Source organism: Lithobates pipiens, unplaced genomic scaffold (genome assembly GCF_037356315.1).
Source record: "Lithobates pipiens isolate NorthernLeopardFrog02 unplaced genomic scaffold, aLitPip1_a1.2 Scaffold_8, whole genome shotgun sequence".
NCBI lineage: Eukaryota > Metazoa > Chordata > Amphibia > Anura > Ranidae > Lithobates > Lithobates pipiens.
This window is the reverse complement of record NW_027507903.1, coordinates 632,793,912-632,821,424: the sequence shown is the minus strand read 5'-3', so window position 1 is coordinate 632,821,424 and position 27,513 is coordinate 632,793,912. Positions and strand designations below refer to the sequence as shown.

At 42.6% G+C, this 27,513-nt stretch overlaps 1 protein-coding gene across 1 annotated transcript; it reads right to left on the bottom strand.

Annotated features, from left to right (window-relative positions):
• Nucleotides 1-12,024: 12,024 nt before the first annotated feature.
• Nucleotides 12,025-25,742, bottom strand: LOC143964102 (olfactory receptor 5AR1-like). Its single transcript, XM_077473807.1, has 2 exons — nt 25,716-25,742; nt 12,025-13,347 (listed from the first exon to the last, which is right to left on the bottom strand). The coding sequence occupies exon 2, from the start codon at nt 13,329-13,331 to the stop codon at nt 12,375-12,377; it is 957 nt and encodes a 318-aa protein (XP_077329933.1). The 5' UTR covers nt 13,332-13,347; nt 25,716-25,742; the 3' UTR covers nt 12,025-12,374.
• Nucleotides 25,743-27,513: the final 1,771 nt, after the last annotated feature.

Below are 27,513 nucleotides of genomic sequence, written 5' to 3'. Positions count from 1 at the left end.
ATGGCAATGTACGTCGGCACAATGGCACCGACAGGCACAAGCATGTACATGTACGTGCTTGCCTTCCAGCGGGTGGGGGGTCCGATCGGACCCCCTCCCGCTGGCTGCGGCGGTCTGTTTCGCTTCGGGAGCGATCCAGGAAGAGGGGATGGCTGTTGGTTTCTGGCCATCCCTTCTCGATCGCTCCTGGCAAATGAGAAGCTTCCCCTGCCTGTGTATTGTAAACACAGGCAGGGAGGAAGTGATGTCACTGCCCTCGTGGCGGTCTTTTTGACCGGACGGCGAGGAGAGAAGACATCCAAGTAAGTGCACCAACAGTCCACTGACACATAGGTACACATAGGCACACTTTTCACCCCAGTCACCCCCCGATCACCCCCCTGATCACCCCCCACCCCCCCCCCCAGTCACAGTGTCATTGATTGCAGTGATCATTTATTTACTGATCACTGCATTTAGTGTCAGTTGTGACTGTAAAAAGTGTCAGGGCAGTTAGTGTTAGGCCCCTTTAGGTCCAGGGTAGCCCCCTACCCCCCTAATAAAGGTTTAACCCCTTGATTGCCCCCCCAGTTAACCCTTTCACCCCCTTTTACCAGTGTCACTAAGCAATCGTTTTTCTGATCGCTGCATTAGTGTCACTGGTGCCGCTAGGAAGCTAGTTATTTTTTTAGTTTCACTGCCAGGTTTTTATAGCATTAGGTACCCCCATATATAACCTAATAAAGGTTTTAACCCCTTGATTGCCCCTAGAGTTAACCCTTTCACCAGCGATCACTGTATAAGTGTCACTGGTGACGCTGGTTAGCCAGTTAGTTATTATGTTATTTAGGTTCCCCGTCAGGTTTTTATATAGCGTCAGGTACCCCCATATAATACCTAATAAAGGTTTTAACCCCCTGATTGCCCCTAGTTAACCCTTTCACCAGTGATCACTGTATAAGTGTTACGGGTGACGCTGGTTAGGTAGTTCGCTTTTTATAGCATCAGGGCACCTGCCATTTATTACCCAATAAAAGTTTAACTCCCTGATCACCCGGCGGGTGATATCAATTAGGTTTTAGGGTCAGATAGGGTCTGCGTCGCCCCAGGCAGTGCTAGGTTAGTGCCAGTACCGCTAATACCCACGCGCAAAGCATATACCTCCCTTAGTGATATAGAATCTGAACAGATCAATATCTGTTCTGATCAGATCGATACTAGCGTCCCCAGCAGTTTAGGGTTCCAAAAAAACGCATTGTTAGCGGGATCAATCCAGATACCTGCTAGCACCTGCGTTTTGCCCCTCCACCCAGCCCAGCCCACCCAAGTGCAGTATCGATCGATCACTGTCACTTGAAAAAAAACACAACACACATAACTGTAGCGTTTGCAGAGTCAGGCTTGATCCCTGCGATCGCTAACAGTTTTTTTTGGTAGCGTTTTATACAGTCGCTGACAGCCTAGGTGCTCTTTTACCTGTGAGTCTCACTAGTGTACCCCTAAATTTATAGCCCAAAATGGCAAAGCGAAGGTACACTAGTGAAGAGGCCTACACGTTTTTGAGCATGACAGATAGTGAAGAGGAAGACACTGATCTTTCAGATTCAGGCTCAGAATACGAACCTGTAGAGGACAGCGGCTCCATGACAGATAGCTCTGACGATGAAGATGAGGTCCCTGCTAACATCAGGTGTACCAGACCCCGATCTTCTGATGTTGTTGAGGTGCAAGAATCGCAGGTCCCTCGTATGGAGCAGAGAGCCAGTACTAGTGCCGCTCATCCTTTTGGTGAACTGGCAAGCACCAGCGGCCTAGTACACCCTGGACGTACCTTCAGCATTGCAGTATCACGTGGTGACGTGGCAAGTCCCATAAGTGCAGTTCAAGCTGGCGAGGTAGTGTCCCGCTGCCACCAAGAAGAAGACAAAGGCAGGCCCGTCGTTCCCATAGTGCCCTTCCTGCAGAATTCGCCAATCCTGATTGGGTGCCCGCCACTTCTGCAGCACCAGTACTTCCCCATTTACTGCCCAACCCGGTATTCAGGTGGATACAGCTGATTTTACGCCACTTGATTTTTAATCAAATCAACAGATCGCCACTAATCCCCAGTTGCCTTCCCTTGCCAGAGATTGGAAACCAGTTACGGTTTCCTAATTTAAGACCTTTCTGGGCCTTTCCCTCAACATGGGCACACATAAATTCATGATGTTGCGGGCATATTGGTCCACGCATCCGACTGACCACATGCTCGTGTTCTCTAACTCCATGTCCAGGAAACGATACGAGCAGATCTTGTGGTTCATGCACTTCAATGACAATGAACTTTGTCGTCCTCGTGGAGACCTTGAATACGATCGGCTCTACAAAATTCGGCCCCTCATAAACCACTTCAACCAACGTTTTGCAGACTTGTTTACTCCCCATCAAGTTGTCTGCGTTGATGAGTCCCTGATTAAGTTTTATGGTCGCTTGTCATTCAAACAATGCATTCCCAACAAGCGTACCAGATACTTGGTCAAGCTCTATAAGTTCTGTGACAGGGCCACAGGCTATACATGGAGCTTTATGGTTTATGAGGGTAAAGATAGTCATGTAGAGCCGGAGAACTATCCTGACTACATAGGAAGCGCTGGCAAGATAGTGTGGAACTTGGTGTCACCCTTGTTCGGAAAGGGGTACCACTTGTACGTGGACAATTATTACACGAGCGTGCCACTGTTTAGTCATTTGTTTGATCATCAGATTGGAGCATGTGGCACCGTGTGACCGAATCGCCGGGGCTTTCCCCAGCGGCTTGTAGATTCCCATCTTAGGCTGGGGGAGAGAGCCTGCTTGCAGTGTAATAATTTGCTCACTGTGAAGTGGAGGGATAATAAGAATGTTTTCGTTCTTACCTCCCTTCATGCAGACACGACGGTCCAAATTCATACGGCGACTGGTATTGTGGAGAAACCCTTCTGTGTCCACGAATATAACAAAAATATGGGAGGGGTGGACCTCAATGACCAGTTGTTGGCGCCGTATCTAGTTGCCCGTAAGGCCAGACGCTGGTACAAAAAAGTGTCTGTTTACTTATTTCAATTGGCTTTGCTGAATGCTTATGTGCTATACAAAGCTTCAGGCGGGACTTTAACCTTTCTTTTTTTCCAGAGAGAGGTTGTCTCAGACCTTCTGTATCCAGATGGTTCTGCACCTCACCATTCCCAATCAAATGCAGTAAGCCGGCTGCATGAGAGGCATTATCCTTATGCCCTCCCGAGTACCCCTACCCAACGAGCCCCCCAAAGAAGATGTCGTGTCTGTACCAAGCGTGGATATAGGCGTGACACCCATTGTTATTGTCCATGCTGTCCTGGCAATCCTGGTCTTTGCCTTGGTGAATGTTTCGAATGCTACCATTCACTAGTGAAGTATTAGCGTAGGGTGCAGCATTTCACAGGCTAGGCACACTAACACAGGGTCTCCCAAGATGCCATTGCATTTTGAGAGACCTGAACCGTTACAGTTTACAGTTCAAAAAAAAAATGTAAGAAAAAAAATAAAGTAAAAAAAAATAAAAAAATAATATAAAATATAAAAACCAAAAATAGTTGTCGTTTTATTGTTCTCTCTCTCTCTTCTCTCTAATTTTTTTATACTTTACTGTTTACTGTGTTTTATTGTTAACCATTTTTTTTGTTTTCAGGTACGCCATTCAGCTGCAGCATGGATTTATTTATCTTGACAGCAATAGCGTTTGCTCCCACCATACATAAAGCCGTGACTCCAACGCTGTAGGAGGTGATTTTGCTCCTAATGCCGCGTACATACGGTCGAAATTCCGACAGAGGGCTTGCCCGTGGAAAAGTTTGACCGTGTGTACGCGGCATAACTTTTTTGCGGGAGGATGCCCCCATGCTTCGGCATATATAAATGGTGCATGTATGCCCATCATTAGAAGTGGGTGGATGAAGGGAGGTATTCTAATGGTGGGCATACCCACCGATCAATCTCTTTTTTTTTCGTTCAGCCAACATGACTCTCAGCAAATAGCTTGGGGTGTCTACTTTCCAAAATGGGGTCATTTGGGGGGGGGGAGGGTTTGTGCTATTTTGGCATTTTTTGGCCTTCGAAACTGTAATAGGTATTGAGGAGTGAAATCAAAAATTTGCGCCCTTAGAAATCCAGAAGGTGGCGATTGGTTTTCGGGGGCCCCGTACGCAGCTAGGCTCCCAAAAAGTCCCACACATGTGGTATCCCTGTACTCAGGAGAAGCAGCAAAATGTATTTTGGGGTGCAATTCCACATATAACCATGGCATGTGTGAGCAATATATAATTTAGTGACAACTTTTTGTAAAAAAAAAATATTTTTATTTTTTGTCATTATTCAATCCCTTGGGACAAAAAAAAAATATTCAATGGTCTCAACATGCCCCTCAGCAAATAGCTTGGGGTGTCTACTTTCCAAAATGGGTTCATTTGGTGCGGTTTTGTGCCATCTTGGCATTTTATGGAATTCAAAACTGTGATAGGTAGTGATAGGTAGTGAGGAGTAAAATAAAAAATGAATGCCCTTAGAAATCCTGAAGGCGGTGCTTGGATTTCGGGGTCCTGTACGCGGCTAAGCTCCCAAAAAGTCCCACACATGTGGTATGCCCGTACTCAGGAGAAGCAGCAGAATGTATTTTGGGGTGTAATTTCACATATGCCCATAGCATGTGTGAGCAATATATCATTTAGTGACAACTTTGAGCAAAAAAAATAAAGTTTGTAATATTCCCGCAACTTGTGGCAAAATATAAAATATTCCATGGACTCAACATGCCTCTCAGTAAATAGCTTGGGGGGTCTACTTTCCAAAATGGGGTCATTTGGGGGGGGGGGGGGTTGTGCTATTTTGTCATTTTATGGCCTTCGAAACTGTGAAATCAAAAATTTTCACCCTTATGCCGCGTACACACGACCGGACTTTTCAACATCAAAGGTCCGACGGAACAATTCCGGCAGACCATTCGATCATGTGTGGGCTGCAGCGGATTTTTGATTTGCAAAAAGCCGACAGACTTTAGAAATGGAACATGTTTCAAATTTTTCCACCGGAACTCCGCCGGACCCAGTTCCTACCGAGAAATCCGCTCGTGTGTTACTAGTCCGATGGACAAAAACCGACGCGAGGGCAGCTATTGGCTACTGGCTATGAACTTCCTTATTCTAGTCCGGTCGTACGTCATCACGTTCGAATCCGTCGGACTTTGGTGTGATTGTGTGTGGCCAAGTCCGTTCATTCGGAAAGTCCGTCAGAACTCTGTCAGAACTCCGTCAGAACTCCGCCGAAAGTCTGTCGGACCTAGTCCCTCGAAAAGTCCGGTCGTGTGTACGCGGCATTAGAAATCCTGAAGGCGGTGCTTGGTTTTCGGGGCCCCGTACGCAGCTAGGCTCCCAAAAAGTCCCACACTTGTGGTATCCCTGTACTCAGGAGAAGCAGCAAAATGTAATTTGGGGTGCAATTTTACATATAACCATGGCATGTGTGAGCAATATATAATTTAGGTTTTTTTTTTGTCATTATTCAATCCCTTGGGACAAAAAAAAAATATTCAATGGGCTCAACATACCCCTCAGCAATTTCCTTGGGGTGTCTACTTTCCAAAATGGGGTCATTTGGGGGGGGGGGGGTTGTACAGCCCAGCCATTTTAGCACCTCAAGAAATGAGATAGGCAGTCATAAATTAAAAGCTGTGTAAATTCCAGAAAATGTACTCTAGTTTGTAGACGCTATAACTTTTGCGTAAACCAATAAATATACGCTTATTGACATTTTTTTTACTAAAGACATGTGGCTGAATACATTTTGCCCTAAATGTATGACTAAAATTGAGTTTATTCGATTTTTCTTATAACAAAAAGTAGAAAATATATTTTTTTCTCCAAATTTTTGGTCTTTTTCCATTTATATCGCAAAAAATAAAAATCGCAGAGGCAATCAAATACCATCAAAAGAAAGCTCTATTTGTGGGAAGAAAAGGACGCAAATTTAATTTGGGTACAACATTGCATGATCGTAATTACCAGTTAAAGCAGTGCAGTGCAAAATTGCAAAAAGACCTCTGGTCCTTAGGCTGACAATTGGTCCGGGGCTGAAGTAGTTAATATCCATACCAGACTTGAAGGGCCTGGTATGCTCTTGAAGGGGAACCCATGCCATTTTTTTTTTTTTTTATTGAAGTCGCCTGGCCTGGGGGCGACTTAAAGTCGTGTTGTAAGTCACCCCAAGTCGCGCTTTGATTCACACTCAAGTCATGTCCAAGTTGCCTCCCAAAGTCACGCTGGAAGTCGTGTTGCCCCTGTGTGAATGGACTGTTAATGATACAAGTTCAATAGACACAGATTGTTATTGTCAGAGTCACGTCGAATCTCCTATTCTGTATCGAACTGTGTCACAACGAAAATGAAAATAAAGCATTTACTTATGTCAGATCTTTCGTTTTTCGGACTTTTGTTATCGTTTGTCAAAACGATAACAAAAATACCTGAAATTCGGACGTAAATGCATTCGGACGAAAACGAATGCACATGTCTAGTAATTGGTGAGCATAATTGAGGTACTGACTTACTCCTTTGCTTTCATCTTCTCTTCCTATTCCTTCAGCACCCTTACCTCCATCATCTCCTCTGCCTCAATCTCCTCATTCTCATCCTTCACTACCTCTACCGTCTTCACTATTTTCTCTACTACCATTATACCTCTACCAACAAGACCAATCCTGATCTCCATCTTCATGTGGAACATTTTTTTGTCTTCTTCACTTCCTTACTCTTTATCTTGCTTTCATGCTCATGTGAGAGGCAGTCTGGAGAATCACATCCACTATCATAGACTGGAAATTGTGTTCCATGTATGACGGGTTGCAGAGGAATCTGACCATTTGTAGTCTGTTGTATCTGATGAGTTGTTGGGTAGGGGTGAGCTTCAGGTTGGGTTGAGCACAAGTTCAAGGTGAAACCAACTCAAAGTTCAGGAAAAGAGAAAACTAATGAAGCTGTTCACCACCACAGCAAGCAATTGGCAACACGCTTTCTGGCCTCTAAACCTAAGTAAGGTGGCTTAGAATGGCCAAAACTAAGGCCAGTATCCTCACTATATAAGACAGTGTTCTAAGACTCTCAGAAAGCATTTGTCAGTTTGTGTTGGAGCAGTTGTTGTAAAGCGACTGCCCCTGTCAGGGAAGAGATGTCTGGTGTGCAGATACGCACATTTGCATGGTATTTCTCGCAGAATGGTTAGCAGGCATGCACATGCACGCAATAATTCACGAATGCGTAATGCGAAATCTTCAGCTGTTCCCTTCATTCCATGTGTCCTGCGTGTATCCTGTATGATTCCTTTGTTGCTGACTGGGCTTGCTCTTGACCTGATCTTGGATTCCGCTTCTGACTTGTTGTTAATTCCTGTCCTGGCTCCGTTCTTGACTTGATTTAGTACCTTGATGCCTGCCTGTTGATGACCCTGGTTATTCCTTTGACCACGCTTTTGTCTCTGATCCTGGTTTCCTGTCCTGCTCAAGTGCCTGTTTGGTTGTCTACTATACCAGCACTGTGCACTGCTGAGTGTTCCCGTATCAAGCCTGCTGAGAGCCCTGACAAGCTGCACATTCTGAACTAACAAAATAAGCGGAGTGCCTCTTTAACCTGGGCTAAACTTCTGAACACTACTATGGTTCCTGATCCATTGGTTTGCCAATCTCCTTGGGACTGCATCTCCTGCTACAAGTTCTTCCATCAACATCGGCATGCAATCGTGTTTCTCCTGACTCTCAGTACCCTCTGTTCCACCTTCAGTGGGGCCCGGGCTTGGGTTGGAGATACAAGAGAGCATGACCTCCTATGAGGTACATGACAGCCCCTCCTTATTTGTAAGGATGGCAGGATATTTTATTATGTATTTATTTACTGTGTGCAAGTGCATGCTATTTTCTATTTGCTATGTTCCATCATAAAATACTTGATTGTTTTCAATCAAGGGTGTCACAATTAGCGCCTACTTTTTTCCATGCCCTCTAATCACTATGGTACCATGGAAATCTTTAATTGGTGCCCACAGGAAAATTTCCTTATCATGGAGGAGAAGCTTGAAGTTTTTTCTTCCTAAAGTCTAAAAGTTTTCAGTCAATTCTCCCAGCACAGGAAAAAATGTGTTAGTGTGAAGGAAATAAACCAAACTACTACTGGAAGCAACACTATAGAATCACCTTAAGAGGTTTACTGTATCTATATGTAGCACTAACCCCTGAAGGAGCTGCTGGTTATTTTTGGGCTTACCGTTACCTTCCGCTTCTTCTTATGGCACATCTAGGGGATGTCCTGTGGTAGGTGACCCAGTAACTTAAGACTGACAATAGATCCAGTTGAATGGATTTTTATTTCCAAACATGAACCATTGAACAGTCTTTTAACTTGGGATCAGAGGGTTGGAAAGGAAAGTTCAGGTACTCTCAATGTCAAAGTCTATAAATGTTAAGGAACTTGCTTACTTTGACTGCATCCAGAGAATAGCCATTTGCAGCTGGATGAGCACTCAGGTTGGACAGTCCCTCTCTCACAAGGCCTAGCAGCCAACAAGGTGCTTACTCAAGAACAAAGTCTTCTATCACCAACGTTGTTGCAGAACACATAGGAAACGAAGCTGTAGAACACTTGTAGGATACCTGGATCTTTCAACCAGCTTGGTGATATCCACAAGTCCGGATTCTCTCATTACTTCAGCCCTTCCAGGCTCTTGTTAAGAAAACCAACCTCACTCGTGGTAATCTTCTAAAGAGTCCTCCCCTGGAATGCTCGAAGTACACTGGGTCTCTCCCGGACCGGAGACAGCACCCATCCACCTCAGAATCCTTCCTTAGTTCCTCGGTCTTTGAGGCATTAAAGTCGGGTGGATCCGCACCCCAGGCCATAGCCTTCCTGGGGGCTGGTCAGGAGGACCAGGACCATAGACTCAGCACAGCATACTGGACCGAAACCCAGAACCACGTGATGCCGTGTCTTAAATACCCTCTCTCAGAGGGCACAGCGGGAGGGCCACTCCCACTCTCCCACTGACCTGACTCAGAGAGGGAATAAGTGCCTAACCAGACCATAGTTCCATGCCTGCCACCAGAGACAGCGCCCCCTGTGGCCAGGCTTAACATCTCACCTTCCAGTCAGACTAACACAGAAGCCAAATTTAGTCAAATAGGCCCAAACCAAGCTATGGTTTGGGTAAAGCTATAATTTTGAAAATATAGCGCGTGCTCTTCAGGAGCCCGCCGCTACATATATTGCGCAGTATACCTGTAAAATGTATAGTACTACGTTCAAATTGCACTTCTTTTAACTGTTTTATTATAAAAGTCGGATTTTAACAGTGGAACATATTTCAGTACAATTTTTGTCACCTTTAAAATCCTATAACTAGAAGAAACTGTGTTTGTATCTGTTGACCCCAGGGATGTTGGTACCTACGCACACAATCCTGGCATCAGATATATAAATAGGATTTGTCCCTCATTTATTGGTGCATACTGTATGAAGTCAACTTTCTTGTGTTAAATGTATGCTAAAATTAACCTACCACTCCCAGACACACACTTGTTAGACTACAGTCCACCGTTCTACAGATAACTTTATACTAAGCACTAGTGATGAACCAAACCTGCCTGGGTTCGGCAAACATTACTAAAGTTCAGGTGTGGAATCCAAACATGATTGTGAAGGTTCTTGCCATTTTCTGAGCTAATAGGCAAAATCATTTTCCAACAAATGGCATGTGGGGGATATGTGGGGGATATGTGGGGGATATGTGGGGGATATGTGGGGGATATGTGGGGGATATGTGGGGGATATGTGGGGGATATGTGGGGGATATGTGGGGGATATGTGGGGGATATGTGGGGGATATGTGGGGGATATGTGGGGGATATGTGGGGGATATGTGGGGGATATGTGGGGGATATGTGGGGGATATGTGGGGGATATGTGGGGGATATGTGGGGGATATGTACTAAAGCAAAAAAAAAAAAAATCAAATATTCCATTTGGTGGGGAGCAACATATACAAACCTATTACAGCAACAGTATAGCACTAAAAGGAACACACGGATACCACTCCAGAGTAAAATGTAAATTGTAATTAAAAAAAACACAAACACAATGTAGTCTTTTTTTTTGGGGGGGGGGGGGGGCATTGGAGAAATGGACCTCCATGAACAGGGCATTGTGCTAAAATTGTTGGTAAATAAGAGACATAGAACCTTCGCTAAGTGGAAGAGTGGGTTTGATAATAAAATTGGCAGTGCCTTCACCCAGGACAGGGACTTTGTGAATAGTGGGGGGGGGGGATTTCTTTCTGGGAAATGAATCAGTAATCTAAACAAAGAAGAACTGTAACCAGAATATAACAATAACCATACATAGTACATAGATGCACACCAGTACAGAAATATTACACGCTTTATTTGAGAAGAGATTAACAGTACATGCATCTGATATACAAACAGTGTGTAAATTCAGGCAGCTGCAGATTACTGGTGACCTGTGCACTGTACTATCAAGGACTCCTCAAACTGGTCGTGGTTAAAAAAAAAAAGTAATCTTAAGTGTCACTAAACCCACATCATAAAAAAACTATGAATAAATGGTGTTCTACATGCTGTTCATACTCACTTTGTTTTCTGTATTCTGCAAAAAACTTGGTTGATCCTGCTGCCCTCTCCCCCTTCTGTTCATGTCCTCAAGTAATTTAGGGATTGTGCAGCAGTTGGCAGCTCTGCGCATGCTCAGATTTCAGTGGGTTTATATGCTGAGAATTTTCCTTCTATCACATATGAGCAGCATGTGACTATAGAGACACACATGTGGGTGTATAAACAGTGGTAAATGACAGTCACTAATCAGCTAAACACAATGGGGGCAGGATATTACATTTTGATTGATGGAGGCTTCACCTCCCACTTCTTCTAAGATACAGGCTGGAGGGGAGTGACACAATGTGTGACTGGCAGAAATCTGTCCACAACATGTTATTTCCACAAAACAATAAAGTTTTAATTTAAAATATAGTTACATAGTTACATAGTTAGTAAGGTTGAATAAAGACACCAGTCTATCCAGTTCAATCTGAGTGAGTGTCTACAATTGTCCCTATCCCTGTACACACAGGGATATATATAAATATATATATATATATATAAATATATATATATATATATATATATATATATAAATATATATAAAACAATTTACAGTTTATTGATATTACTTTTGCATTTTTACTCTGTATCCCAAAGGTTGTTTTTTATTTTGAACATGTGACCAGCAGTAGAGGACTAGACGCTCCTCCTGCTTATGTTTCCTTGCAAACAGGTTAGGAGAGAGCTAGGTCATATGATAACTGGATATCCATTAGGAAAAATGTATTTAGATTTTTTTATTTTTATTATTATTAAAATAATTACAGTGCCATCATCCACATAGAGAAATAGAAAGGGCAGCGTAAATGAGTGTGTGTTTAGTTTCACTTTAATCCCAAACATTTAGGTTTTTTTTTTCAATAAGGCCTGGTTCTCACCTTTGCATTTTTTATGCCCTGTACACGGAAATTCAGACAGAAAAGGTCTGATCGGATTATATTGTCGGAAAATCCGATCGTGTGTCGGACTTTTTTCCGTCGGAAATTCAGACGAAAAAAATTTCAGAGCAACATATAAAATTTTCCGACAAAAAAATTTGATCAGACTTTTTCCAATAGTTTGTAGAGAATTCCGACGGACAAAGTGCCACGCATGCTCAGATCAAATTACGAGACCAAAGCTATTGGCTACTAGCCTCTACATAGTCCCGTCATATGCAACGAATGTCACCACGTTCCGAACGATCGGATTTTCTGACAACTTTGTCTGACCGTGTGTATGCAACACCAGTTTCAGAAAAAATCCATCGGAAAAAATCTGATGAATTTTGTGGTCGGAATGTCCGACCATGTGTACAAGGCATAAGTGTGTTCAGTTTTTTAAAAACACACTACAGTCCATTTAACATGGTTTCTTATGAGTCACATTCACATCTGTGCATTTTTTAGATAGGGCCAGGGACCTTTTTTTCAGTTTTTTTGGTGCCATAGACTTCAGTGGATCAAAAACACGTATCGAAAAATGCAACTGGAATATGCAAACTGCAACCTGCATAGGTGTGAACCAGGCCTAAAAGACAATAAACATAATCTGTAAGCGATATACAAGCAGTATCAGCACTTAACATAACAGTGGAAACAAGTCCAGGTCAGGCAATAATGATAACAAGTCCAAGAGAGACACAACACTGGATTGATAAACAGTAGGGAATGTGGGACGACTAGGACACACGGGCTCCGGCAGCTCCTCATTAAGATTTCCATTTCAGGTTTTTTTTAAATAAGTGTGAAATATTGTTCATTGCTTGCATGGTGGCCTTTTTCACCTCTTGGTTCCTCAGACTGTAGATAAGAGGATTCAACATCGGGGTCACTACTGCATAGAAAACAGAGGCCACCTTGTCTCTCTTCTGTAGGGCACTGGAAGGTGAGCGCAAATAAGTAAAAAGAACCGCGACATAGAAGACACTGGCACACATGAGATGAGAGGAGCAAGTGTTGAATGCTTTCTGTCGTCCTTCAGAAGACTTTATACGCAATATAGTGGAGAAAATGAGAGCATACGAGACCAGGATTGCAGACAATGAACAAAGGCTGTAAGAACCAATTAAGCTCATGGTTAAAATGTTGCAGTGAAGTGTTTTGGAGCAGGACAGCTGCAGTATTGGAGGGATGTCACAGTAGAAATGGTCTATAACATTGGGTCCACAGTACCGGAGACTAAACAAACAGCTGGTCTGCGCAATGGACTGAAAAAAGCCAAAGTAAAATGACAGACTCACTAGAGTCACACATTTTTTCTTGGTCATGATGGAAACATAGTGTAGAGGGTGACAGATAGCAGCGTAACGGTCGTACGACATACTAGAGAGCAGGAGAACCTCAGTTCCTGCCATGGCAGCAAAGATTAACAGCTGGATGGCACATTCATGAAATGATATGGTCTTCTTCAGAGATGTGAGATCAGACAACATTTTAGGAATGACAGATGTGGAGTAGCAAAGGTCGACCGCTGAGAGGTAACTCAAGAAGTAATACATTGGAGTCTTGAGATTGGAGGCAACATTGACAATAGTGATCAAGCCAATATTTCCAAATACGGTCACCAGGTAGACCATCGAGAAAAAGAGAAAGAGGAGCGGAATTAGGTTATCATTATTAGTTAATCCAGAGAACACAAACACTGTCACTTGAGTGTTGTTTTCCATAAATGTCGAGTTCTTCCTGTATAAATAAGAAATCACATTTTAGTGAGCGAGCATATAATTGTGTATTAATGCAATTAATGTGAAGTACAATGTAAATCTATGGACAATGTTAATCACTAGTATTGTATGCCATCTAGTGACCAAAACTGGAAATGGACTTTAGCTATTTTCCTTTTCTATGGTGTTGGAAAGATAACAGGAAGTGACTGTGTTTACTTTGGTCATCTGACCTCATTTACCCAGGAGTCTATGTGACCTACCTATGAACACTCTGATATGCAGTGCATGCTGGGTAGGGTATAAAAAGTACTGCAGAGGCCATATTTGGTCTCTTGAAACCACATTGCCTGCCCGTGCGGAACTGTGTGTAAGGTTCTCGGATGCATCGGTAGATAGTCACCGCGGAGTGCAAACCGGACTGTTTCCTGGGTGACTTGACGGAGCCAAGAGCTGGTGATCAGACCAACGGGGATCGGAGACGCTTGTTGGAGCAGGGGAGAGCCGGATCCAGTCGGTGGAGTGACACGGAGCATCTGGCCTAGTCAGCGGAAGCAAGCTGCAGTTGTCGGACTCAAGCCATCACTCAGAACTCTGATCCGATTGGTGAGCGGGTGGCGGCCCACTGTTTAATCTATTACACATACTTAGACTTACTAATAGGCCTCGCTGGGACCTGTTCTTCCAAGGAAGCGTAACTTAGCAACTGACACTTAATAGGTTCGAGGCCTGTTTCACTTTAGTACCTAAGTGTGATTACAAGTTTCTGGAGTTATACCTGGAGTGTTCTAAGTTAACTTTCTCTACTTACCCCTTTGGATTACAATTATTTTTGGAACTATTTAAGCAAGCGAAGAAAGAAGATAAAGGAAGAAATAGATTAAGTGAGGCCTCACGTAGACTTTAAATAAGGGGAGCTCCCAGGTTTAGATAGTAACATACTTGCATGTTGTTTATTGTATGTGCCTGTTGACTTATGTTGTGCTGACGTTCTACGTTGGAACGACAATGCAAACTCTGTAACCACCTATTTGCTATACTTTCAGTAAAAGTATTCCTGTTTAAGAGTACAAGTGTGTGGTTTACTGTCTTTCCCCACCAGGTGGAGCCAGAGGATCCTGAGGGATAAACACAGGTACGTTATACTGTTTACACTGTACTGTATTATTATTGCACCACAGCTGTGCCAAGGGGACAGAGTCATACAGAAGGGGGTTTCTCAGTAGAGTGCAGGCCCAATTCAAATCAGCAGCCCCTTCGGGGGTCAGTGCTTCATTAGATATAGATATTTTAAAGAAAACAGATGGTGACAGAAATACAAAGGCTGTCACTCTTGACCTCTATTTGAAAATACTTGTTGTCTGACTGAATCTGGCTTTATTGCCTTTCGAATTTCCTGACCCACAAGAAGCATGCAGCAACAGAATTGCAGTAACCACATTCACTGTAGTTGTTCCAGGTCAGTGACTAGAAGGTATTGAAGTGTTGGGTTTAATGTGTGATGTATCATTAGACCTTGGTGAGGAGATTTTTCTGTATCATCTTGACTTGCGGAGGATTTCCTTAATTGGTTGATCCCTTTTAGATGTATTTTGATTGTTTAGGTGGTTGAGGAGAAGCATGTGAAAAAGGTCTAAAGCTTTCAGTCCTTACACAATTTATTGGTAAACATGTACACAAAACATTTAAAGTATCTCCTCAATCATTGGGGCTAAAAAAAAAAAAAAAAAAAAAAACTTGAATGTGATGTTTGGTGTGTGATGAGTTGTAGAATGGAGATTGGATACCCAAAGGTGAGGCACAGTTTTAGGCTCACGCTTTATTCTTGAGTTCTTCTTCATCCTAAGGCAGCAGACCTCCATTCCATTCCTCGTTAAGCACCAAAGAAACTTTTAATCTCTTCAACCATGAAGAAGAGGAGAACCTCAAAATGCATATGTTGTATTTGTATACATTTACCACAAACTTACCAAGAACACCTAATTTAACGATTTTTATTGAATACATAGCAATAATTTTTCAGATATTACATTGGGTTAGATTTGATGCATGGCAAATAAAGATATCAGCCTTGAATCTTGATTTGCACATGGTTAAAGTGGACCAATTAACCACTTGCTGCCTGCCTATCTGTAAATGTACATCATTACTTTGACATGAAATACAGGAGTCATGGCAGCAGCTAGCATCTGAATTTACAGCAAGCGGCCGGCTTTCATATAAAAGTGATCTCAGCAAGTGCTCATGCGTGAGAGTTCTGAGATGGCCGCCTAAGCTCCACACCACGCTAGACCAGCGGCACCCACAGCACCTTCCAGCCCTACCCAGGACCACACTCAGTAAGGGATTTGTTCCCCCAGACCACCAGGGAACACCCCTGAATGTAAAACCCGGCCCTCAGATGAGACCTGGGGCTGAATTTTGAAGCCTCCACCCGGGTTGGGTGTACCAAGATGGCCACTGCAGCCACACAGCCTCATGCTCAAAACACGGAAGGAGCACTGGAACAAAGGCAAGTGTTAGCCCCTGCCACCTGAAACTACACCCCAGTGACTCATGGATACAGCCAGCATGCTATGACACCCTCTCCTGCTTCCACAATTATAAATCTATTTAATTGGATGTAGTCATGCTTCAAGAAACAAATTTTCCATCTCGGTACAGTCCCAAATTCCTACAATCCCACTTCCCTAATCTTTAGCTAGCTAATGCAGAAAATAAAACTAAGGGGGTAGCCATCATATTTTCAAAATCATGCAAATTTAATTGGCTCTCAGACACTAGAGAACCCCGGAGGACAGATTCATCTTATTTAAGGGAACGATCAAGAGTCACCTATACTCCCTGATCTCATACTACACTCCCAACAAATGACATGTGGCATTCTTTAGACATCTTTTTGACACTTTCACCCACATCCTGGAGTGCATAGTCATTCTTGGAGGGGACTCCAAAGTAGCCTTTGATCAAGGGTTAGATAAATCTAAACCACTTGGAATCCAACTGACCCGCCCGACCAAAGTAAGCCACAAAAAAGCCAAGTTAATACATACCCAGGGTTTGGCAGATGTCTGGAGAGAGCTGAATCCATCTACGTGAGACTTGCCACACTACCCCAATCTACATAACTCATACGCTAGGATCGATCATCTTCTGGTCCCTACTCACTTTATCCCACTTATCATAAAATCCCATATTAGAGACACAGTCTTGTCTGACCACTCGATAGTGATAATGTCAATTCGCTTACAAACCCCAAAATCTGGTCAAAGGAACTGGAGACTGAATGAGTCCATCCTCTCTGACACAGTTAGAGTTACCACGATAGATAAATTATTGCAAGAATACTTTCACTTTAACATAAATGGCGGAACCTCTGCGGAGAACTTGTGGGCAGCCCACAAGACCTTCATTGGAGGGGAAATCATTCGGCTGGCCACTCAAATTACACATGAAAGTACGGCTGACATTAAGAAATTAGAAAAAGCTTACGCAACATTATGGGCCAAACACAATAAGGACCCGTCTGTCACAACAACGGCCCGAATCGATAAAGCCAGGCTGAAACTCAACTTAGCACTCACCATAAAAGCAGAAAAACAAATTTGCTGGAACAAAAATAGATTTTATACCCAGAAGGACAAGCTGGGTTCCATTCTGGTAGCCAAATTTTCACCCCGAATACAGTCTTATGTAATGCCAAAGATAAAAATCCCAGGACATGGCACTAGAGCTAACCCCTCGGAAATTTTAGAAGCATTCCATGATTTCTAAGCCAATCTGTATAGTATCCACACCTCAAATAACAACAACTCTATTAATGGGTTCATGGATGGTCTTCCCTCCCTATCCCTGGAACACAAAGACATTCTTGAAGCATCCTTCACTGAGTGGGAGGTGTTGGGAGTTATCAAGGACCTTAAGAGGGGTTCAGTCCTTGGACCAGACGGTCTTTCGAATCCCAAATACAAAATCGTTGCCCTTGGTACAAAACCTTGGTTCCTTATTTAACAAAATTCCTTAATGCCAAGACTCGGGTTGACCTAATGGACACACAACTCAATACAGCATATATTGCGGTAATACCCAAACCAGACAAAAATCCAGAAGAAGTTGGTAACTATCGTCCAATATCCCTTTAAAAATGGTGACCAAAATTCTAGCCAACCGCTTAGCCTCCTTTATTAATACTTACATCCATAAAGATCAAGTGGGTATCATCCCAGGCAGACAGGGCCCTAATAAGATTAGGACAATTGATATAATTTCCATACTCCCGCCCAGACTAATTGGGAAGGGGAACCTAAACAATCAGGCATGCTTCTTTCTTTAGACCTACACAAGGCCTTTGACTCGGCTTCCTGACCCTACGTCTTTACTCTCCTAGAACGTTGGGGCTTTGGCAGACTGTTGATTAATTAATTAATATTGATTTTAACTTGTAAGCAACAAAAAAAGGCCCGGTCTTAAATATCCAAAATTCTTCCTCTTTTCTTAACCACTTCCCGACTGACTCACGTACATATACTGTGGCAGGTTGGCAGCCCTGCACGAACCGCCATATAGGTACGTTGGCTTCATTAAGAGCCTTGGCAGGCTTGCGTGCCCGCATGCACGTCAGGGGACCCGATGCGCGTGGCCGGAAGTTGCTATGCCCGTCAGCCACCCGCGATCGCAGGCACAAAAGCCAGAACTGGGGAGGAGAGACAGATCGTCTGGGGAGGAGAGACAGAGACTAATTCCTAGTAATTAGGAACAACGATCGGTCTACTCCTCTAGTCAGTCCCATCCCCCCACAGTTAGAAGCACATACAAGGGAACACATTTAACCCCTTGATCGCCCTCTAGTGTCCGATCTGTCCGCCTCAATGTGGCAGTCCCGATAAAAATCGCAGATCACAGCCATTACTAGTAAAAAAAAATTAAAAAAATAAAAGTGCCATAAATCTATCCCCTAGTTTGTAGACGCTATAACTTTTGTGCAAACTAATCTATATACGCTTATTGCTATTTTCTTTAACAAAAATACATATTGGCCAAAACGGATGAAGAAATGTCTTTAAAAAAAAAAAAAAATATATATATATATATATATATATATATATATATATATATATATTTATTATAGCAAAAAGTAAAAAATATTGTTTTTTGCCTGTTTTTTTCAAAATTGTCAGCCTTTTTTGTTTATAGGGCAAAAAATAAAAACCACAGAGGTGATCAAATACCACCAAAAGAAAGCTCTATTTGTGGGGAAAAAAAGGACGTAAATTTTGTTTGGGTATAACGTTAGACAGCGGCGCAATTATCAATTATCAAGCGACGCAGTGCCGTATTGCAAAAAATGACCTGGTCATTAAGGGGGCAAAGTGGTTAATTTAACATTTTTGATAAATTGTAAAAAAAAAAACATTCAGTGCTTTATTGGTTCTGCCAGATATTAGCTGGAGATATATTAGCACTTTAGTTTCACTTGATAGAAGTAACAAATGATCTCATTTGTTTGGCTGGTCTGCATTAACAATTTATTTTTGTACTTACATTTTATCTCGGTGACTTGGGTCATGCCAGGATGAGGCTCAACGGAATCACCCTGGTCATTCTTTAAGGCTCCATACACCCCAATGCGTTTTTTCATGCTTTTTGCAGAAATGCAGGACATTTTTTTTTTTTTAACATGGGTTCCTATGGAACATGTTCATATCAAATTCATTTTTGTGCCTCTGCCTTTTTGGAAAGGGTCAGGGACTTTTCTAAACGCAAAACGGTGCTCTTTTTTGTGTTTTTTGGTTCAATAGACTTCAATGGAGAAGTGTAGTGTGTTTTTACCACATTTTTACCGTGATTTGCGTTTTTAAATCTGCCCAACAACAAATTTTCACACAAAAAAATCCCATAAAAACGCAAATCGCAGTAAAATTGCTGTAAAACGTGGTAAAAAAGCACGGCCGAAACGCTCAAAAGCGACATACATAGATCTGAATTGAGCCCTATATCTGGCATAATATGGAGTGTTTTTTGGGATACTGGGCCATGTATTTTATAAGGTTATTCATATTTATTTGTGGATTCTCAATTTATATGTTTATATTTAGTATTTACGTATATGTGTTAATGTTAAGTGTTGTCTATACATATTCTTTAAAACGTATCTATACTCAAAACTACTTTTTGGTTTGAATAGTTTAGGGAGAGATTAGAACCCCTGTCAGGTTTTAGTGCTCATGCACACGGACGTTTTAAAAAACTGGCTGCAAAGCTAGCTCCGACGCCTGGAAAAATCGTCGTTAAAAACTTGATTTTTACAGCGTTTTGCATTGGCGTTTTTGCGCGTTTTTGCGCGTTTTTAGCGTTAGCGTTAAGTAGCTGTTTTTAAGAAACACATCTCTTGGCTATAGGACTCAGAAAACAAAGAAAATATGTTGCGCGTTTGTGCGCGTTTTTGCGCATTTTCCCGCGATTCGCGTTTTTACAGCTCTAGCTCCACGCCACGGAACGCACTGGTCCTGGGTTTTTTTTACAGCTTAAAAACGCCTATGCCATTTGCAGCTCAAAAACGCCTAGGTGGGCATGAAGCCATAGACTAACATGGACAGGCCTTTTTAAGCTGCAAAAAAAGCTCAAAAAAGCGGCTGTAAAAACGTCCGTGTGCATGAGGCCTTACTGTCGTCTGGGCTTTGTTCATAGCTCTGCCTATTGCATTAGGGTCTGTACCACAAAGCGCAAACACGCATGCCTTTCTCTGCAGCCTCAGCTGCACTGGACAGTGAATGAATGGGAAGTGCTCTGTGCTGAGCGGCTTCCTGTTCATTCAAAAACTGAAGGATAGGAGACACTATTTACTGTACTTCAGTTATGAATAAACAGTGAGTGAGCGTGTTCACTGTGTTCATTTAGAAAAGGAAGGCTCTGGTAAATGACATATTTACTAGCCCCTTCCCCCTCACTCCATCCTGAAACATCCCCTGCATGGTGGGAGAGGACAGCAGGGAAGCCAGCAGCACTCCGGGGTGGGGGGGGGGGCAACACGGGGAAAGACTGGGAAGTAGAGGGAGTTGGCACCACACATAGTGATTAGGGTGTGCACACCTGGCACATCTAGGGTTGCCACCTGTCCGCGATTCACCCAGACGGTCTGGATTTCAAATCATGTGTCCAGGTTTCAGACTGCCTGGAACCCGGACACAAAATTCATAATAAACTGTGGCTCCCCAAGGGCCCCATCCCGATACATGGACAGGAGAGGAGAAAGGGCTTGATCTGCTCCTCCTCCTCCAACCTCTACCCCTTTGTCTGCCCACCCATGCTCCAATCACCGGTGTTCTGTGCCTCAGCAAAGGGATGTGTGGGCTGGAAATTTGAAGCTCAAGAAGCGGCAGATACATCATGGATGAAAGTTGTCGATACCTGAGCCGCCATCCTTGGGTGACTAAACTCACCGTCCAATGTCTGTGACTGAAATCTCCCTCACTTCTCTCCGAGCGAGTGAGTATGCTAAGGTAAGAGAGACTTAGATGTAAGGGGTGCCCTGTAGACTCTGATGTAAGGCTTGATTCACACCTATGCATTTTTACTGCTTTTTGCATTTTTCAGATTTGAACTACAGTCCATTTAACATGGTTTCCTATGGAACACGTTCTGTAGTGCAAATCTGCAAAATGCATTAAAAAGGCCATAGGTGTGAATCAAGCCTAGGGGGGGCTTTGGGAATCCTAATTTAAGGGGAAATGCTGGGAACTCTGATGTAAGTGGGAGGTTTGGTGAGCAGAAACCACCTTCCATCAGAGTTCTCCTTCACATAAGATTCCACAGCATTCCCCCTTAAAAAAAATGTTTTGCCGTGCGCCACTAAAGTGTTTGGGACTGGCATGAAAAAACCCTAGGCACACCCCCTGCACATGCCTATGGTTTCCTTTACAGAGATTTCTTCCAAACCTAGGGGTTGATTTACTGAAACCAGACATGTGCGATTAGTTTCGTATGAATCGAAAATTCGTTTGAATTTTCGTAAATTCGTACATTCAGGAGGTTCCGAAATACGCATTTCTATGCTTCTGAATTTTGCACGAACTATGAAATTTCATTGACGAATTTCGGATCCAAATTCCGTTACAACGGAAACATGACTGGTGTTTTGTTGACCAATCAGAGGTTTTCTTCTGCTGCTGAGTGAGGGTTGGGAAAATTACCTTTTTTAATATGGGAGTGGAAGACTGGTACTGGTAGTCGATGGGAGATTCAGAATCGGACAAAATAAGAATGTTCGTTAATTACTTACGATACGATTATTCATTATGATGAAGTTAGCACAGCACAGGGATCATAATGAACATTCGTAATTGTTACCAAAAGTTAACGAACCTAACGAATATTTGTATTTTTCGTACAAATCCAAATTGGATTTCGGACACGAATTACAAAATACAAATTAATTCTAATACTAAACGGAACAAGACTAAACAACGGCACACATGTCTAAAACTGGAGAGTGCAAAATCTGGTGCATCTCTGCATAGAAATCAATGAGCTTCAGGGTTTTTTTTTCTTTTTTGTCAAAGTTTGATTGGACAAGCTGAAGTTAGTTGACTGATTACTGTGCACAGCTGCACCAGATTGTTCACCCTTCAGTTTTAGTAAATTAACCCCCTAACGTTCTGGTGGCAACAGGAAATGAGGGAAAATCTGCAGCATGGATGCAGATAAAAATAAAAAGGTAATAAAGGTCCTAGCCTTGCCTTACCTAACAAATAAAAAAAAGGAAAAGGGAAGGAATTTCTTGATAAGAGCTTCTGAAAACTTGACAGGAGTTGCAAGCCGTCCCCACTTCCCTTCAAGTTTTAGCTATAGATACATTTTAAAGGGTTCGTTTACCTTTAAAAACATCATATGCACTGAAGCGTCCCCAATATAATACATAACAGTGCTCAGATTTTCCTTGTTAAAAGATTTTATTGCATGTACAAATGACATACATATTAGATACAATAATGATTATACAATCAAGGTAATGAAGTTTACACAGATCCAAAAGTATTATTATCATTATCGGAATTAATTTAAAGACATAAATGGTAAATTATTAATAAATCCTTAACTAATAAACAATAATATCATTAATAATTTGTAAATCAAGGACCTTGCAAAATTAGATGCAATCCTCGGAACTATAATAAGATAAAAACAACTTGTATGCTTTTTTTATAATGATATGTGAGTATGAGTATAGTAAAAGAAAAGAAGATGAGAGAGAAATGAAAAGATATATAGAGAAAAAAGGAAAGGAAGAAAAAGAGAGGAAGGGAAGAAATCCGTGGAAATGGGTAGAGAGCCGCCGCTATTTCTGAAATGAATGTATTCAGGATGATATCTTCTCAACCAACTACCATGGCAAAAGCACTTTCAAGTCAAATGATGGAGATAAAAAGTTATCTATCCATGGCTGCCATATTTTTTCAAATTTAGGAATTGTGTTCGACTCAAGAGCTATCCTTTTAGCTCAGATTTTCATTCTTTTAGAAGTAATACTGCTTTGTAATATTCCAGACAGCCTGCAATGTATAGGACATTTTTTGTAAAGGGGATACAGAATATACACCATACATTCCCTTTAATAAACTGTTTGACGATAACACTGCAGCTGAAGATCTGGAGCACATGGACATGGACATGGATCTGATGGACATTGTCCTGACCTACAAATGTTGTTCATTAAGGCTGGGTTCACACCATTGTGAATTGGATGCTGATACCCCACATCCAATTCACAATAGCAGGAGATTTTGACCAGCTTTCAATGGAGCCGGTTCACATATCTCCTCTGCGGTTCCAGTGCGAATTTGCACAGGAGCCCTGTGCGTCTTTTGGCCCATTTCAGGTATGCATTGATACCCGTTTACTATATTTGAGATTTAATATCTCTCAGATATGATTTGGGTTAAATGAGAGTTCTTTGACCATGAGTGAAAGCTTTAACACAATAACAAAAATGTATTGCTATATACTGTAGTAAAGAGGCCTAGACTAATGTAGCACTGACCCCCGAAGGAGCGGCTGATTTAATTGGGCTTACCATTACCTTCTTGACCTCATGTGTGTGTCTAGGGGTTTCCTGAGGTAGATGGCCCAAGAACTGCAAAGACTGACACCAGATCCGCTTGAGGGATTTTTATTTGCAAAGAAGAAGTAGACAAAACACAGTCTCTCAAAGAGGGTTAGAGGGTTTAGGTAGAAAGTCCAGGTACTCTTGGAACTTAGTCAAATAGAAAAGTTTCTCACGTTAGAAAATCTAGAGAATAGCCATTCACAACTGGATCCTCACTCTTATTGGATAGTCCTTCTCTCACTAGGCCTAGCAGACGATAGAGTGCTCAAACAAAGAAAAGTCTCTGCCACAGACTTGTTGTAAGCCCTTGTACACACGGTCGGACATTCTGCCAACCAAATCCGTTGGATTTTGTCCGACGGATTGTGTCCGAAACTGTTGTATACACACGGTCGGACCAAGTTGTCGGAAAATCCGATCGTTCAGAACGTGATGACGTTATTTCGTTACGACGGGACTATGTTCACGCTAGTAGCCAATAGCTTTGGTGTAGGAATTTGATCTGAGCATGCGTGGCACTTTGTCCGATCGGAATTCTCTACACATGATCGGAGTATGTCCGATCGGACCAGTTTGTCGGAAAATATTTCCAACAAGTTGGAAAATTGGGTCCGACGGATATTCCGACGGAAACAGTCCGATGCATACCACACACAGTCGGATTATCTGACAAAACGGTCACATTCCGTCGGAGTCTCCGACCGTGTGTACAAGGGCTAACACTGGTGAATAAAGTCTCTGCCCCAGACTTGTTGTAGAACACTTGTTGTAACTGAAGGATGTAGACAACCTAGAGAGCCCTCATACGGTACCAGGATCTTGGAGCCGGTCCAGCGATACCATATGAGTATAGATTCACTTAGAGTCCTTCAATTGAGCCCCCAGGCTCTTTCTGAGAAGCCAGCCTTCCGCATGGCCTTCTCCCGAAGAGTCCTCCCCTGGTTGCTCTTTCAGTTGCTGGGCCTCTCCACAACTGAGACGGCTCCGGAACCATCCCTGAATCCTACTTCCAGCTACTTTGCCTCGGCCTAGCCAGCTCCGAGACTCGGAATTGGATGGATCCGCACCTCCGGCCATGAGAGCCCTGGGGGCTGGTCAGGAAGCACTGGACAAAACAGACAGAAAGCACTTCTGGACCAGAACCCCCAAAAGCACGTGACGTCAGCACCTTAAGTACCCTCTCCCAGAATGCACAGCAAGAGGACACTCCCACTGGGCTGTTTCCGAGAAAGAATTGGCACTCAATGCACCTAACTGGACTGAGTTCTCGCACCTGACAGAGATGACAGCGCCACCTATGGTCAAGCAGAACACAATGCAATCCAGCTAGACTGGTACTAAGATCAAAATTTGGTGTAAATGAACCCAAAACCAAACTGCGGTTCCAGGAATAATAAATGACAAAAACACATATCGCGTGCTCTTCAGGAGTCGGCGCTTCACTAATAAACACAATCTATCTATTTGTACAGGGAAAGAGTAAAAATCATGGGTTACATGAAGGAATACAGGAATACATTGTATATTCCTTATAACTTTAATCTACAAACAGTAGGACATAAAAGACATAAGACAAACATATTTAGTTACAAGTAAAAGGTAGACATCTCCCATAGTTACCATTTCCACCAAGGTTCCATTCTGATGGACGCTTTACCATAGAATGTGTGCGTCCCTCTCCTAGTCTGTGTATATCATTACAGGCTGATGCCTCATTGGTTGGCATGGAGTGGCTCTGAATGGTGGGCTCCCTAATCCTGGGTAAGGATTGGCTACATCTCCAATCCATATACTTTGCATAAATCAGCCCCCTTTAATGCAAATCCTTGTCACCATTCTGAGCGGGAGATTAACGTGACCTTTTTCAGGGAAGTTAAGTATTGATGATGGACTGGCCACCCTCCATTGCATATCTAAACATGGGATCCTTTGAAGTGAATATGTGTAGAACAAGGAGGTTTAGGTCCCATTGTTTAGATGCACGAGCTTAGGCATCAACACGTCTGTCTAACAGAGACTTCTGGGATGCTATGTTACACCCCCTACATAGATACAAAGCTAATTGAAATAGATTCATAATTACAATATTTTACAGCTATTAATGGAGATTTCACATAAACTCATAAAGCAACAAAATTCAGCCAAAAATGCAGGCTGAAATCATACCTGAAATGGTGAACGGGGACGCACCGAACCCCTGCATGGAGCTGCATGTGGTGATGGTGTGAACCCAGTCTAACTGAACAATAAAAAAGCAATGTGTAACCATTTTCTATGTCACTTACCTCTCCTGAATTCACGCCTGTCTGACGTTATGGATCAGTACATGGCAATCTTAAGCCTTTTTATAATATATTGCTTAAGCTTGGGAGCAATTCTCATCCATCCCAGAGCATATCATTAATTATTTTTAGCAACAAACAAAGCAATTTAATGCAGTAATAAGGAATATGTCCTTAGAGTTTTATATGTTTCATGTGTTAACCCCTCAACTGTGAGTACCATAAGAAATTACTAAGAAGGGCCCAATCGTATTTAAGAGGTCCATTATGGTGCATTAATGTATGCTATGGCAATCTGTGTTGAGTTAAAGCAGTAGGCTGACGTGTCATATTATGTGGGTTTGTTGCACGTTGACCATCACACCAGGAAGCGGAGGCATATAGTAGTTTCCTCATTGTTCACTAGTTTTATGTGTTTTTTTTTGGATTTATTGGCCTTAGTGGTCCTAGAATGACAGTTTCAAAGCCTCAATTTATTTTTAAAATATTTTTCCTTTTATATGTTTTCATATTTGTTTTACATTTTGTTCTGCATTTTTCATACTGATGTATGGTTGGGCTGCACACTGCATGAGCCAGACACGTCTACAATTCCCGTGCTTTGCCAGCATAATCCTTCTCCTCCTAGACACTCAGTAGCCTACTGTATGTGTATATATATATATATATATATATATATATATATATATATACAGTATTTCACAAAAGTGAGTACATCACTCACATTTTTGTAAATATTTTATTATATTTTTTCATGTGACAACACTGAAGAAATTGCACTTTGCTACAATGTAAAGTAGTGAGTGTACAGCTTGTATAACAGTGTAACGTTGCTCTCCCCTCAAAATAACTCAATACACAGCCATTAATGTCTAAACCACTGGCACACACCTAAGTGAAAATGTCCAAATTGGGCCCAAAGTGTCAATATTTTGTGGGGCCACCATTATTTTCCAGCTCTGCCTTAACCCTCTTGGGCATGGATTTCACCAGAGCTTCACAGGTGGATGTTAGAGAATTTGCACTCCTCCACCTTCCGTTTGAGGATGCCCCACAGATGCTCAATAGGGTTTAGGTCTGGAGACATGCTTGGCCAGTCCATCACCTTTACCCTCAGCTTCTTTAGCAAGGCAGTGGCCGTCTTGGAGGTGTGTTTGGGGTCGTTATCATGTTGGAATACTGCCCTGCAGCCCAGTCTCCGAAGGGAGGGGATCATGCTCTGCTTCAGTATGTCACAGTACATGTTGGCATTCATGGTTCCCTCAATGAACTGTAGCTCCCCAGTGCCGGCAGCACTTATGCATTCCCAGACCAAGACATTCCCACCACCATGCTTGACTGTAGATACACTTTTCTTTGCACTCCTCACCTGGTTGCCGCCACATACGCTTGACACCATCTGAACCAAATAAGTTTATCTTGGTCTCTTTAGACCACAGGACATGGTTCCAGTAATCCATGTCCTTAGTCTGCTTGTCTTCAGCAAATTGTTCACAGGCTTTCTTGTACATCATCTTTAGAAGAGACTTCTGTCTGGGATGACAGCCATGCAGACCAATTTGATGCAGTGTGCAGTGTATGGTTTGAGCACAGACAGGCTGACCCCCCACCCCTTCAACCTCTGCAGCAATGCTGGCAGCACTCATACATCTATTTCCCCAAAGACAACCTCTGGATATGATGCTGAGCATGTGCACTCAACTTCTTTGGTCGACCATGGCGAGGCCTGTTCTGAGGGGAACCTGTCCTGTTAAACCGCTGTATGGTCTTGGTCACTGTGCTGCAGCTCAGTTTCAGGGTC

What these genes read in the sequence shown, in the direction of transcription:
- LOC143964102 (XM_077473807.1), bottom strand. Translation starts at nt 13,331, where the DNA reads ATGGAAAACAACACTCAAGTGACAGTGTTTGTGTTCTCTGGATTAACT.